This window comes from Benincasa hispida, chromosome 5, assembly GCF_027475165.1.
Source record: "Benincasa hispida cultivar pf3 chromosome 5, pf3_genome.v1.1, whole genome shotgun sequence".
NCBI lineage: Eukaryota > Viridiplantae > Streptophyta > Magnoliopsida > Cucurbitales > Cucurbitaceae > Benincasa > Benincasa hispida.
The window spans coordinates 45971433-45987895 of NC_143482.1; the positions used below are offsets into that span (position 1 = coordinate 45971433).

The following is a 16463-nucleotide window of genomic DNA, read 5'->3' on the forward strand; positions in this document are numbered from 1 at the left end:
CACACGTTTTGGCCTGGAATGAACGGCACTGCAATGCTTCATCCCAGCATTGCAATGCCACGGGAGTTTCTTTCTAACCTAGGTTGGCTGAAGAACAACATTGCAACGCTCCAAGAGCAACTCTATGGACTCTAATATTGTAATATACTATATATTATAACATATTGTAACATACTTTCAATGCAATGTTGCCCTTGGAGCGTTGCAACGCTGTAAGATAGTAGCTTCACCTGCTGCTGATGATACTTTGATTCTTCTTCAATTACAACCTAATTGCAATTCTGTTAACTCTAATAAATTTATAGACTCTTAATCACACAGTAAGGCCATAAACAAAGAGCTAATTACAACAATTATTGCAATTGAAGAGAAATCTATTGTCAAAACCATAATATATCCATTTCAAAACCAATTTTATGCAATTCATGAAAAACACCCACCAAGCTAAATTTAAACGTAAATTGAGTGCTTAAATCATGCTCTAATACCAATTGACGAAGTTGACAATCAATACACGAAAGCAATTAGTATCTTAAATACTCTAATTATATTAATTTTAATGAATTAGTAAGCATGTTTAAGAAAATATCAAGAATAGGGTTTCAAGTATACAACATTTGTAGAATCCTCTTGATTGCTTCAAATCTCCACGAGTTTCTCCTTCAATCTCTGTAGTACACCACCACAAGAGTCTTCTTTACTTTTCTCAGGCCTTAGATTGGGTGGTGGAACCTAAATTAAGAGAGATTTGGTGTGATTTTGGGAGTTGAAGTGAAGAAGAAAAAGACATAATGTTTCCTTCAATTTTCAAGTTGCATGACTCCAATTCAGCATGATGAGCGTGTATTTGTAGAATTAAAGTATGCAACTCTAAATAGAAGGGGAATTTGATACTTAAAACTCCACTAATTAAGTGGATTAGGTGGAGGCTTATTGGAAAAAATGGGAAAAAACCACTTTCCAAATTTCAAATTAATTTTCCCCTTTTAATTAATTTTAATTTTAAAATCAAATAAAATTAAATTAAAATAAAAACTTAATTTCTGATTTTTGAAATTTCAAAATCAAATTTATTTAAAATACTTTATTTTAAATAATAATTAATTAAACAAATTTAATAAATAATTCAATATCAAATATTAAATTAATTAAAAACATAATCCAAACATGAACTCTTATTCATATAATTGATATTAAAATCTTATTTAAAAATTTTCAACTTTCCAAAAATTATTTATGTTAATTAAACATTAATTATATTGAATATAATAATCCAAACCCTAAACCAAATTTGAACATTTTAAATTCTCTCAGTACGCTATTCTAAGGTTTAATCCTTTTTCGAGCTAAGAGGGACCTAATAGACCTATAGATCATGCGCTCCAATGATTTGAGATTAATTGGCTAAATTTTTTAAACCAAATTAATCAATATTCGTTAACCACTGGGACACACCACTATAGCTCAGTAGTTGCACTCTTCTCACTAAAGATATATTTCTATCCAATTGATTTAACCATAATCAGTAAGTCGATCCTTCACAAGTTGTTCGTATTTACAGCTAGGTCAAAATTATCATTTTATCCTTATAATACATCTTGCTCCTTCAGTCTCCACTAATCCTCTAATGAACAATTAATTTATGGTCCTACCAATAAATCGAGTCCATCTCAGCCATCGAGAGGGCGGGGCCCCTTTGTTCAAGATCAGGAGTCAGTACTTAAGGGAATAACCTATCTTCTAACCCTAAGACGGATAGGAGTGAATTCCGTCTTGCAGGACTATGTCCCTAACTATCTATCTGGTCTTACCCTTAAAATGAGAGGCTTATTGAGCAGCGACGTTAAGCCACTTTCACCCCATGTAGATTAAAGAATAATCCTGAATAAACAGGAGTTCATAGTTAACTCGGAATTGATATCGAGTTACCTTATGTCATCAAATTGAAATAGTTAGTTTTGACAGTAAACAGTCATTATAAAGAAAAGTGACTATTTCATAGTCCAGTCTTATGCAAACATCTTTTGCATAGGATGTCTCCACATGAACGACTTCGGGATCATATCAATTATATCAATATTCAAAGCGGGTTGTATCCATAGTGTCCCCAGGATAAGGTACCTAATCCTATCCATATACTTATAGACCGTTTTGGCTATATACTAAAACTTGATCCTCTTTTATATCTCTACAGAAAGTTTAAGTATTCATATTATAACCATGAGTTCATTAGTTTATTGGATTTATGAACCTATGAATGCAATTAATATATTCAATAACAATTGTATTGAAAAACTCTCAATAACATCTTTATTGTAAATAAAATATATTTACAAACTATAAACTGTGAGTTTTAGGACATATAACCCAATACTTCTTAGTATATGATGCTCTGTTAAAAAATTGATAGGTTAGGTTATAAGATAATCTTCCCCAAGGATAGTCATTGAAGACTTGTTCATCATCCAAAATGTCTAGATATTTAAAATTGACATGGTTGTATTGTTGCTAATGGAAAGAACATACATGCAGTAAAAGAAATAAGAATCAATAAGCACTTTAATTATGCTTAATTTGAGTTATAAAAGCATGCATGAAAAACATTTCAAAAGAGAAGGGTTTCAGAACTTGTACCTTTGAAGACTTCCACGAAACTCAAGCTGCTCTCCACGAATTTGAGCTGCAAATCAACTTTGGACCACCAAGAGTATCTTCTCTACTATTCTACAACTTGGATTGGAGTGGTGGAACTCATAATTGAGGGGAATTGAAGTGGATCTAGAGAGGGTTAAGCAGAAACAAGTTTCGGCAAAATTTCTTTGAAGTTCAACATGCAAATCCCACTTCAATTTCCAAAAATTGAAGTATTTATGAATCTAATACATGCAAGCACCAAGCTATAACGCTGATTGACACATCAAAGTCCACTAACTAAGTGAGATAGGTGTCCAAATGTGGAGAAATCCACTAGGCTACTAAAAATGTGGATTTTTCCACTATCTCAAATATTAATCTTCAATTTCAATTGATTTAGTTAAAAAAATAAATAAATCAAATACAAATTTCAATTTCTAAAAAAAATTTTGAAAATTGAAAATTAATTTGATTTTAATTAATTAAATAATAATTTAATATCAAATATTAAATTAATTAAACACATATATCATACATGAATCCTATTCATGTACTTAATATTTAAATATTTTAAACTCTCCAATTACGTTTAATTTCGAAAAATTAAATGTTAATTATGTCTAATATAATTATCCAAACCCTAATTTGAAATTGAACCATTCAAATTCAAAATCCTAATTTAAAATTTGAACACTTCAAATTGAATTCCCAATTTGAATTTGAACACTTCAAATTCACTCACTATATTAATCCAAGATTTACGTGCTAGTAGAGGGATCTTATTGACCTACAGATCATGGTCTCCAATGATCCGAGATTAACCGGCTAAACTATTTAACCTAATTAACCACCATTTGTTAACTATCGGGTCACTCCATTAAAGTCCAGTAGTTGCATTCCCCTTACTTTAGATATATTGTGTCACTCGATATAACCAAGATTAGTAAGTTAACCCTTCACAGATTGTTCGTAATAACGGTTGGGTCAATAGTTGTTTTACCCCCGAGATTACATCTTGCTCTTTAAGTCCCATTGATCCTTTAATGAACAATTGGTTTGTGATCCAACCACTAAACTGAGTCCCTCTCGAGCCAATAAGAGGGTAGGGCCCCTTGTTCAAGACCCAGATTTAGCACTTAAGGGAACAACCTCTCTACTATTCCTAAAAGCGGGTAGGAGTGAATTTCATCTTACACCCTATGTCCCCAGCTATCTACCTAATCTTACCCTTGAAATGAGTGGCTTATTGAGCCAACACTATTGAGCCAACCCTTACTCATGCAAATCTAAGGATAATCCCGAATAAACAGGAGTTCATAGTTAGTTCAGGATTAAGGTTAAGTTACCTAGGTCATCGCTTTGAAATAGTCAGTCTTAAACAGTAAACAGTGTTATAAAGTAAGAGTGACTTATATCTTGATCCGATCTTATGCAAACTCATTACATAGAACGCTCTTGCTACTCATGTCAATACATGAACGAATCAAGATCACTTCGTTTGTAGCACTTTATACAAAATTGTAACAACTACATAGTGGGTTGCATCCAATAGTGTTACTAGAATAAGGTACCCAGCCTTATTCGTATACTATAGACCATTTTGGCTATTTACTTTGATCCACTTTTATGTTTCCACATAAAGTTCAAGTATTCATATTATAATCATGGATATTTAGTTTATTGGATTTAGTCTTTACAAGTGCAATTTATATATTCAACAACAGTTTTATTAAATAAACGTCAATAACATATTTATTCATAATAGAATATGTTTAACAATACAAACTGCGAGTTTGAGGACATACAACCTAATAGTTGCTTGGGGATTAAAAGGGCTTCTAGGATGAAGAGACTAGCTAATTTAACTTTCAACGACTCTTTCCTCCTCCTTACGCAATGCTTTGAAAGTTCTCTCTATACCTCTCCTAACTATATGATCGTCATGAAGAAAAAAAAGTATTCCTAAGTTCAGACACTTTTCTTTAGCCTAAATCTATTGAAGGAATTTGTGGCCTTTCAATTCAGTTACTAAACAAAAATCATTCAACCCAAATTCTGTTATATGGCCATTGAAGTTAAATGCAAGGACATTTGGCTTCTTTGTATAACATTGTCTTCTTACTAAGTATTTAAGGAATTGGTTGGGTATTTTGGCCATTTTAATATTAAGAATGTGTCCAAATGGGTCATTTAAAACTTTTTAAAAAATTATTTCATCTAATTTTGTTCTTATCAAATTTAAGACCTCTACATTAAAGTAGATTGTAACTCTTAAGTGTCTGTTCTCATTTTCTATGATCAATTTATGTTCCACCTGTTGAAAAGATATATTTGACAATATGTTTGAAAATTGAATTTGAATAACACCAGCAGCTATTAAGATAACTATCAACAATATTCAACAATATTTATTGCTCTATCACTGTCTATCTGAGATAAACGTGATAAAACTCTATCATTGTCTAACTCAGATAGACAGAGATAGTGCTCTATCTCTGTCTAATTCAATTCAAAGTTGTTAACAATAATACTCAACTAAACAGATATAGAGTGTGAACCATATAGTAAACAGATATTTGTATTTACCATTGAAGTCTATCACTATCTATCTGAGATAGACAGAAATAACCCTCTATCACTGTCTATCTGAGATAAACAGAAATAGAACTCTATAACTGTCTATCTCATATAGAATAGAAATAGAACTCTACCACTGTCTATCCGAGATAGACAGAAATAACCCTCTATCACTGTCTATCTGAGATAAACAGAAATATAACTCTATAACTGTCTATCTCAGATAGATAGAGATAGTGCTTTATCTCTTACTATCTCAATTCAAATGTATCAATAATAGATCCACACAACTAAACAAATATAGATCACAAATCATATAGAAACGAAACAATAAAAACATATATTAGTGTTTATCATTAATATCTATCTCCTATCTCATCTCTACCTATCTCAATTCAAACTTACGAATAAATCCACTCAACTAAACAAATATAGAGTGCAAACCATATAGAAACTATAGAAACAGATATTAATATTAAACGTCTATCATTGTCTATCTGAGATAGATAGAGATAGAGTTCTAACCCTGTCTATCTTCTATCATTATCTATCTGAGATAAACAGAGAGAGATTCTATCCCCGTCTATCTCAGATAGACAGTGGTAGAATATAGATAGAGTATCTCTATCTATCTGAATCACTGTCTATCTTAAATAGACAAAGATAACGCTTTATCACTGTCTATCTCATCTCTATCTATCTCAATTCAAAATTATGAATAGAACCACTCAACTAAATAAATATAGAGTGCAAACCATATAGAAACTATAAAAACAGATGTTAGTGTTCAATGTCTATCATTGTCTATATGAGATAGACAGAGATGGAGTTCTATCTTTGTCTATTTGAGATAGACAAAGATAGTATTCTATCTACTATCTTTGTCTATTTGTAATCTATGATAGACAGTGATAGAAGATAGACAGAGATAGTCCTCTATCTCTCTCTATCTTAATTCAAATTTATCAATAATAGATTGATTGAAGTTAAAGTTTTTGCTAAAATCCCTAAGATAGATAGTTTACATAATGCACAACAAGTATGTATAAATGTTAAAGTTCTATTGATATTTTACCTTCTTCTTCTCTTCAGACTTGTTTGCTTTTGCTCTGATTATTGATGATTCAACTTTTATTATTTTCTTTCCTTTGTCTTTGCTTCCATCAACTTTAATTATTTTTTTGCTTACCATCTAGTTAAAGAAAAATAGGTTCAATAATGTTTAATAAGTATGATTACATAGAAGAATTAATGAAATGAAAAGAAAAGAGAATAATTATTACCTTGAAGGATATGACGATAGATTGTAACCTTGAAAAATTGAAAGTAGTAACGGAGAAGAAGATGAAGATGAAGCAACATGGGTATCAGTAGAAGCAGACAAAGATCTTTCGTTGTTGATATAGAAAGCAGCGGGAGAAAAAAAATAAGGAACGAAGGTAGAAGCAGGGAGATAGAGGGCAATAGACTAGAGATCTTTTGTCGTTGCAAGAAGAAGACATGGAAGACGGACGTGGGTATCGGTCGGATTTGGATAGTCCAATTTAATCGTTATGGGGTCGCGATTTTTTGTGTGGACAAAGATAGTTTTGGTATTTCACTCTTTGGGCTGGGCTTTCTTCCATCGGTTTTGGGTTCTATTTAAATTTTGCTATCTACGATAAATAGTTTGTGCCTTTTTATTAAACTTGAAAAGACCCCATAATATAATAAGATGATAATGAATAAAAGGTGATTAAAAAAATACAAAAAATGATAAAATTTAAATGAAATATAGTTTGTTAAATGATAGTATGTATAAAACATTAAGTAATATTCTAATCAAGATAAAAAAAATTAATTCGAATTTAAAATAATAAAAATAATAAAAATAATACTGTAAAATTTAAAGATATATTATAAATAAAAACAAAATGATGATAAACAAATTAAAGATTGATTAATTCTAAATACTTTTGAAAAGTAGTTAAATCAGATCAAAAAAAATAGCTAATATGAATCAATTAGGGGAGAAAAAAAAAAGAGATTAGTTTATTTTAAATCAATTCATGAGGTGGTTATCAAAATCTAATTTGAATATTAAAAATAAATTCAAATTCCAAAAGATGACAAAAACTACGGAATGACACTCATTTTCAATTTTGAAATTGGATCTGTTAGATTATAATAATGATTAATTTGGTTATTAATCAAGCTCTCCAATTACATTTATTTATATCCCGGTTATTAATTAAGCTCTCCACTTATTTATATTTTGGTTATTAATAAAACTTTACACTTACACTGTATTTAATATTTCAGACATACAAGTCAACTAAGAGCAAGTCAGGTATTATCAAAATGTGAGAGTGACTAAATATGAAATATGTACAATTGAATCTAATAACATATACAAAACAAGTTAAACCTTGAAAAATATGAAGAAAAAAATATCCGATAATTTATTAAGAATATGTATAAAATAATGAAAAATAATTCAAATATTTGAATAAATTTAAATTTTGATTAGATAAATAAAATTTGATAATATATAGATATTTAAAATATAAATTTGATAGAAAAATCTAGATATTCGATTCAAGCGAGATTAATTTGAAAAGTAGTTAAACATAATCTAAATTAATAATAAAGTATGCATTGAACATTAACTACGTGAAGAAAATCAAGAAGGGTGGTTATTTTGAGAAAGGCGATAATTTTTAGTTTTTGAAATGAATCAATTAGAAGGAAAGTGGAGAACTAAGGTATCAGCAATTACTTGTATACGAAACTCTGTCATTGTTTATGATTCTATACTTACCATGTATTTGTATGAAACATACTAGACAAGGGTAAAATAGAGATTTGAAAATTCTCAATCATGTACATGTCATGTGAGTTGCCACAAATCTTATTATTTACTATTTTGTCATTTTTCAAAACCAAACCATAAGCTCCAATTCCTTTAAATGGTTCATTGATCCAACAAAACCCCAAATTTAAAAGGAAAACAAAATTCTTAAAAATATTATTTTGGTCCCTAAACTTTGGATATCATTTCATTTTAATCTCTATACTTTTAAAATATTTAATTTTAATCTATATACTATCGATAGATCTTAAAATTAATCTTTATTATTAAATTATCGTTAACTTCTTCTAATACAAAAAGTTCATATTAGCCTTTCTCCACAAATTTTGGAATATATTCACATTACGTCCTTTTTTCATGAAAATTATTATTATTATTTAATTATTTTGAATAAAATTTAACTTCAAATATTCAACAATATTGACTGATTCTAAGATTTATTGAAAGCATAGGAATAAAGTTAGGCATTTCAAAGTATAAGAATTAAAATGGTATTTTAAATTTAAAAAAGGGAGAAATCAGTTTTTATTCTTAAACTTTTAAAGATTGTATCCGCTAAAATCTAAAACCGACAACTAAAACCTTTATGATGTAATTTATAAATATTTTCACTAAATTCCAATTAAATATGATACACAACTCCAATAAAACTATTTTTTCCCAAAAATTCTATCGAAGTAGAAAAAGTTGACATCATTTTTCTAAATAAGTTGAAATAATAGAGTAAGACACGAAGATGAAAAATCACTCATACTAATGAAAAACTATTACTATCGGATTGGCTATGCTATTTTTACACAAATTTCAAAATGAAAACTTAACAAAGAGTATAAATTAATGTACTTGTAAAAATTTAGGGTTTTATTAATATAATTATTTTGAAGTTTTAAATGATATACACTCCTAATTTTGGGGTGAATTCACTTTTATCAAAAAAAAAAAAAAAAATGAAAAGGAAAAAAACTTTTTTATTAGTGCATATGAAAGAAGATAACCACAAGAATGTTTTATTCAAACATTCTTCAAAAAGTAGACTTTATTCCCAAAGCTTCCCTTTTAGATCACTAGAAACACACTCACTTTTACATTTTCCTCAATAACTTGCTTTTGTAAACTTTTTGGTTCTTAATTTGTGGCAAGCTTTTAATGGCTTAAAATATATATAGGATAGGTTTCAAAATAAATACTTTAGTTACAAGATTTAAACAATGATCATAAACAATTTCTAGACTTTCAATCGACTAATATATAAATGAACTAGATTTTTTAATGAGTTAGAAAATCTATTCCGATTTTTTAAAATTTATATGTTTTTCCCTTTTTCTTGTCACATAATTTAATTTTTAATTCTTTTTATTAGTCAACTAACAGTTCAAGGACCATGTGTAGAAGCATTTTTCAAATCTCGAAGACTAAAATGTTTGTTTTAAAATTTTAGAGACTAAATAGACATCAAGTTTAAATATGAAGGGCTGAAAGTGTATTTTATTCTATAATTTTTTTTTAGTACAAAAATTGAACAAAACAGGTATCAAGAATTGAAGGTAACATCCATGCAAATGACATCATGTGTCCAAGGTGGATGATTTTCCAGCCAAATTTTATTCCAAAGCATTATTAGATGTGAAAAAAGTCCTAACAAAGTCTTTGTCGTGTTTATCAATTAAGCATCATTAGAGATTTCTACTATTTTCATGCATGCCAATGACATCATGAGTCAAATTTAATATTAAAACAAAATTTCTATTAAAAAAATATTTAGGTGTATTTTAGATTACACTCATCGCATGTAGGCTTGTACAAAATCTAGATTTTTTGATCTTTTGCTAACATCCGTATGTAATGAAATTACTAAAACGATAAAAAATGAACGCATGATGGGGTTTTGCTTCCCGATTCTTGCTCCTCAAGCTTCCTTCATTTTTTGTTTTTTTTTTTTTTTTTTTGTTCTTTGTTCGGGTGCCTCTTAGATTTGTCTTCTTTGTTTTGTAACAACCTCTTAGATTTTTTTTCCTTCATCCAACAACAATCTCTTAGATTTTTTTTCCTCGTTCTACAACCTCTCTCTATGCTCTTTGAGCACATTATTCCATCTTTCCTCTTCCCTCTTCTCAATGAGCTTGAATTGTAATCGGACTCTTTCGAAATCAAGAAGCAAAATCTATTCATCTAGAATCAAGAAATGATGCAAGAATTGAGTAATGGGAAGATTTATGACCATTAAAGAAGCAAATTGAGAAGGAGCGAGATTGAGGAGTAAGAATCAAGAAGCGAGAGTGAGATCTTCGCCCATCACACATGTATTTTTGTTGTTTTGGTAATTTCACCCTGAAGTAGGTAGAAGGCCAAAAAACTTACGTTTTCAAAACAATCTCATTTGGTCCCTTAAAAGAAGTCATCTGTTCAAAAATCCTGAGAAAGGGATCTTCTTACTTCTTGTTCGGTCTATTTTTTAATGCGTAATACTTCTACATCCCAATCTCAACGAACATAAAAATAATAATAATAATAATAATAATAATCAAAATATTTCAAAAAAAAAAGAAAGCAGGAAGAATTTGACATGATAAATTATTATTAGACAATTTGATGAAGGATAGATGTTGTCAACGACGCACTTTTAAGTATTTTTCTTTTTGAATTTCTATTTTGTGTCCGGTTAAAATGGGATACACTAAGTATTGCTGTTTTAAAAAAAAAAATTGAATTAAACTTCAATCAGTAATTAAATTAATACTTTTTCTTTAAAATCAAGTATAAAAAGTAACGATAAAGTACCAAATTTTTTTTCTTTCTTTTTCTTTTTTAAGATTAAAAAAAACCACCAGTAAAACCATCCAAATCTAACTACAAATCAAAATTGAGCAGAAATAAATGTTCAAACCTGGCAAAAATGAACCTTCAACCTAGCAACAATTATTATCATTATTATTTTATTTTTATTTTATGACTAGACACAAAAATGCTCACATACACATCCAAATTCTATAAATAAATAATTTTACAATTTTATTCAAATTAATACTTCAACCTATTTGATTTATGAGTTATGTTTGTACAAAAAAATACAAAAAATTCAAACCCTAAACTACTTCAACTCTTTTTTACCCCAATCATGAATTTATGGTTGAATTAAAGAGAAAAATGGTAAAAATAATTCAAAATTATATTTAATTAACGAAGGAGAAAAATGAATCAATCTACAAAAAGAAAAAAAAAATTGAAAAGTTTAAAGCAAATCTAGAAAATTCTATCCTTCGACACAGTCTAACTCTTTCAATATTAAATTGTGCTAGTGACTCGGTTGACCAAGGATAAAATAATGCTAATAATAATACTTAGGGCATGTCTATTTTTCCATCTACATCCACATATTATTAAGAGGATTAGATGCTACCTCGACTACATTTATTCTATATAGTCGTCTTTTTGTTATATCGTATATATATATTTATATATATCACATGATAAATTTTGATTAGATTAGTACAAATATAGATGCTTTTCTATTATTAAAAAGTAACCATATTATACTAACTTTATTGATATTTTTTTTTCACAAAATATAAACACTTTAATAATCCAAGCCTAACTCAACGGTAACTATAATTAAATTCCTTTCTAGTGGGCGAAAAGTTGGATTCCAATCCTCAAGTGGTTGTAAAAAATATACATATATATATATATATATATATATATATATATATATATATATATATATATATATATATATATATATATATATATCTTTTTAAGTAAAAAGTTTTTTTTGAAGAAAAATGGAACTCAAATGTGGGTAAAATAAGGCATAGAAATATAAAGCAAGCAGAGGATGAACAATGGGCAGAGAAAAGTATAAACTTTGTACAGAATCATATTCTTTTCTTTCTTCTACCTCTGGTTTTTGGGTCTCTTTCCTTTTACATATTCTCTTGTTCCTTGTGGCTGTCCTTCGAACACCACCACAAGTTTTCAACGAATAAAAATCCTTTTTTCACTATTTAAACCCTTCAAATCCATCTGCCTCCTTCTTAAATTTCAACGCCGATCTTACTCTGTTTCAACTACAAAAACCAGAGCAACCTTGTTTTCACTACTAAACCACTGAAAATCCATCTGGGTTCCTCTATAATTTGAAGAACAATCTAGCAACCCAACAAAACAAAATGCCAATAAACCCGAATCTCCTTGACCTGCAATACAACGTCTCAAAGAAAAAGTTCCTCAGGGAACCTTCCCGGCTGTTCTCCTTCAAGGATCGGCAGAGCTCCGGGCTCCGGCGGGCGCTGCAGCCGAGCACGGAGGAGATAAAGCAGATCTTCAACAAGTTCGATAGAAACAGAGACGGGAGGATCTCAAAGAATGAATATAGGGGAATTCTGAAAGCGCTCGGGAGAGAGAATTCAATGGAAGAGGTGCAGAATATTTTCAGGGCGGTGGATGCCGACGGCGATGGGTACATAAACTTGAACGAGTTTATGGAGGTTCACCGGAGCGGCGGCGGAGTTCAGGCGAGAGAGATTGAATTTGCTTTCAAGACGTTCGATTTGAATGGGGATCGGAAGATTAGTGCAGAGGAAGTGATGAGGGTGTTGAGGGGATTGGGAGAGAAGTGTAGCATTGAGGATTGCCGGCGGATGGTGAGGGCGGTGGATAACGACGGCGACGGCATGGTGGACATTAATGAGTTTATGACTATGATGACTCGCTCTGCAAAGTATTAGAGAATGAGTCTTTCTAAGTTTGAGCTTTAAGGGATCTTTAATGGCGTTTCATAGATTGTAAAATTGTTGGTATAATGTAAAGGCTTTGTGTTAATTTGGAATTACTACTATTTCCATTTCATAACAATTCAACTTCACTTTTTCTTTCTTTCTTTCCTTTTTTTAGTTATAGGAGGGTAGGTTAGAACAATTGACCTTTTTTAGATTTAATTGGTGTCTAATCCATTAAATTAGGTTTCAATTTGATCGTAACGATTTAATATTTAGTGTTTAAGTTAAGTATCTACATCAACCGGTCAGAGTTTATAAATATCTTCGTCCTTAAATACAATGTACAAATATTAATGAAATTTGAATAGAATAATACTTTGTTCTATCCATCTCTATTGCATCTCCTTCTATATTTGGGCGCAATCTAAGATGCACCCAAGTATTTTTCATATGAAAAATGTTGATAAAAAGTAGTCAAAATAACTATAATATATGTGCTAATAAGAAGACTTATTATGACTTAATAAAGAAAAGAGTAGGATCTAGCATATGAATGACCTAAAATTGGGAGAAAAATGAACTATCATCTACTTTTTAAAATTGAGGGTTTTTGATATTTTACATACGTCATATTTGCTTGAGATTTCCAAAACGGAACCTCAATTACGCAAATTGGCCTCTCGCTCTCGTTCTCCCACTCTACTCACTCCCTCGATCTCCTCTTTCTCTAAATCTTTACGCTCTCTCGCTCTCACTCGCTCTTGATCTCCTCTCTCTATAAGTCTCCTCCTCTCACTCGCTCTCAGTCTCCTCTCTCCCTCGCTTCACTCTCTCACTCTTCGCTCTCCTCTTTCTCGGTCTCTTTCTCACCCCATTATATCTAATGTCCGCGATGGCCACCAATGATACCTTTGCAATATTTTGATGGCCAACGACGAATGTAGAAAGGGAAAGAAAATGGAGAATGGGCACAACGAATGGAGAAAGGAAAATAGAAAAGAAAAGGAAGAGGAAGAGTGGAAAAGAAATTAAGGGTAATTTTATAATTTTGATCGATGATGATATAAGCAAGAGGGCAAAACTTTTAAGTTTCAAAAGGTGAGGCAAAAATCATTTTTACCTTTGGAATTGAGTCTATTATAATTATCTCAAAAGGGTAATAGTTAATGAACTAGAAGGTTTAAATATTATTTAAGGCCCTGCATTTTTAGTTTTTGTTATTTTAGCATTTATTCTTCTAAAACATGTTTGGGTACTTATATTTTCAACTTTTGTTCATTTTAGTTTTTGTTCTTTCAAAATCTTTTTATCGGTTTTTATATATTAAAAAGTGACATTTTTTTTATCTCTTCATTTTCATTTTATCAAAATGTTAGCATGATATTTTATTAACTAAAGCCTCGTTTGGTAATCATTTGAGTTTTAGTTTTGTTTTTTAAAATTAAGCCTAAAGATACTATCCCACCTCTAAATTTCTTCCTTGTTATCAACTTTTTACCAATAGTTTAAAAAACTAAGCCAAATTTAGAAAACTAAAAAAAATATATAACTTTAAAACTTTGTTCTTGGCTAAAAATTTGACCATTGTACTAAATAAAAATGAAAATCATAAGAAATTAAGAGGAAATAAGCTTAATTTTCAAAAATAAAAAACAAAAGACGAAATAGTTACCAAAAGGGATCTAATTTTTTTTAAAATATAGCCATAAAATTTTATTAGATGATTTATATTGTGTATACAGTTTCATTCAAAAAAAAATTATAAAAGAAATCAAAGTGGTCAATTTTTAAAATTACAAAAACCAAAATAAATAAAGTCAAAATTACATAAACTAAAATAAACATTTTAACTGTACAAGAACTAAAATGAACCGACACCTAAGGGGTCATTTGTTTTCTTGAGAACGTAGATAACCAAAAAATTTATGTTTGGAATTATAAATGCTCGAAATTTTAGATGTCCTTCATCGTCTTTAGATAACTATGTTTGTTTTGTAGGAATATTTTTTAAGATATCTGGAAATATTTGGATGATTGTATTTGTTTTGATCTACTCGAGAATGTCTTAAATTTACATAATATTCTAAAAATATTTTTACACTAATTTAACATAATTTGAACTTATATAGCATATCTTTTTTATTAATTTGATTTTTTTTTTAAATTAATATAGTTTTTTTTTTATTTGATTTTCCTCAACAAAATAATATATATTTATTTAACATTGTTTATAGAATAAATATTAATTTTGAATATCTTTCTAAAAAAAATAACTACAATATAACTGAAGAGAGTGAAAACATAGTTAATAGTATTTTTTTTTAATTATAAAATGAAAATAAAGAAGAGTGATAATTAAGTATATATGAAAAAAAAAAAGGGAGGGATTAGAAAAGAAAAAAGGAGATGCCCACAACATGAGAATCCAGAAAATCCATGTTTCAAAAGGGCACTAAAAACTCTCGAGACGTCCTCCATAAAGCAACTATACCTATTCCATGGGAATCTCCATGAAACAAATAACCCTTAAAAGTAAACAACAACATCTTAACTAAAGTAATCTTTTAAATATTTTATTGTTTAAGAATTATTTGTTCACATTCATCATTTCCTAAAATTGAGACATTATTACGTTATTTTAACCCTCTCAGAAAATTGATCTTTTACATTTCAAAGAAATGTCTTTGATGTATTACAATTGGATAACATGGTTGTGTAACATGTTTGTTTAACATTTTACAAAGTTATAAACTTACTATTAAATTTTCCAATCTATACTAAATTTACGAAAGTAACGCTATAACTTGTTTTAGTACAATAAAAATGGAGGATTCAAAACAGACTTTTTGATCGCTAACAAATATGTAAAAGACATTTAAGAAATATTCTTGAAGCTTTTTTTGCATTATAAGAGTTGAAAGCAAAAAAGATGAAGTCTTAGTGTTAGTGAGAGATCCTAATTCCTATCCTATCACACATAGTTTTTAAACAAAGTAAAAATTCTACGCAAATATCATTTATAAACATGTCAATATGCATCATATTCCATTCAATTTTCCAAAATAGAATTAACTCTTGGTGGAATACTTTTAGGTAATAATTTTGTAAATAAGTCAAAGTTTATTGTTTGTCATTGTCATTAGATGCTCTAATATTACAAAATTTTCAAGAATGGGTGTATTGAGTTTTTAAGATGTTTTCTTAGTCACTTGTTAAGAATAGGTTTAAAAGCACTTTTTAAATAATTGTATGACATTTTAAATCATTGATTTTATAAAAAAAAAAAATTAATTTAAAGTGTCATAATTATTTTAAATAATAATTAAAGAATTGCATTAGAGATCTTTTTAATCTATTTTTCAAAATATTTTTAATCTATTAAAAAATAAAAATAAAAAAGAAAGAAAGGACCAGAGGCTAAGCCAAATTACAATTTGAAAACATATTAACCAATCATGATATAATTCAAACATTTCGGGACTAAATACGGATTTGAAATGCATTTTCAAATATTTAATTGAGAAACAAGTGATTTTAGAAAAAATTGAAATGTATGACATGCACTCAAAATAACTTTTGAAGTATATTTTCAACAATTTTTACCAAATGTGTTTAAATAAAAATTAGTTTTTGAAAAATATTCTTTTTCTTTGACTCTAAAATTATATTCATTTCTATTATCCATC

General features: G+C 28.9%; 1 protein-coding gene across 1 annotated transcript; it reads left to right on the forward strand.

The window, feature by feature from the left end:
- Positions 1-11830: 11830 nt before the first annotated feature.
- On the forward strand, positions 11831-12913 carry CML30 (Calcium-binding EF-hand family protein). The gene has a single exon (XM_039032253.2). The coding sequence runs from the start codon at positions 12229-12231 to the stop codon at positions 12784-12786; it is 558 nt and encodes a 185-aa protein (XP_038888181.1). The 5' UTR covers positions 11831-12228; the 3' UTR covers positions 12787-12913.
- The last annotated feature ends 3550 nt before the right edge of the window (positions 12914-16463 follow it).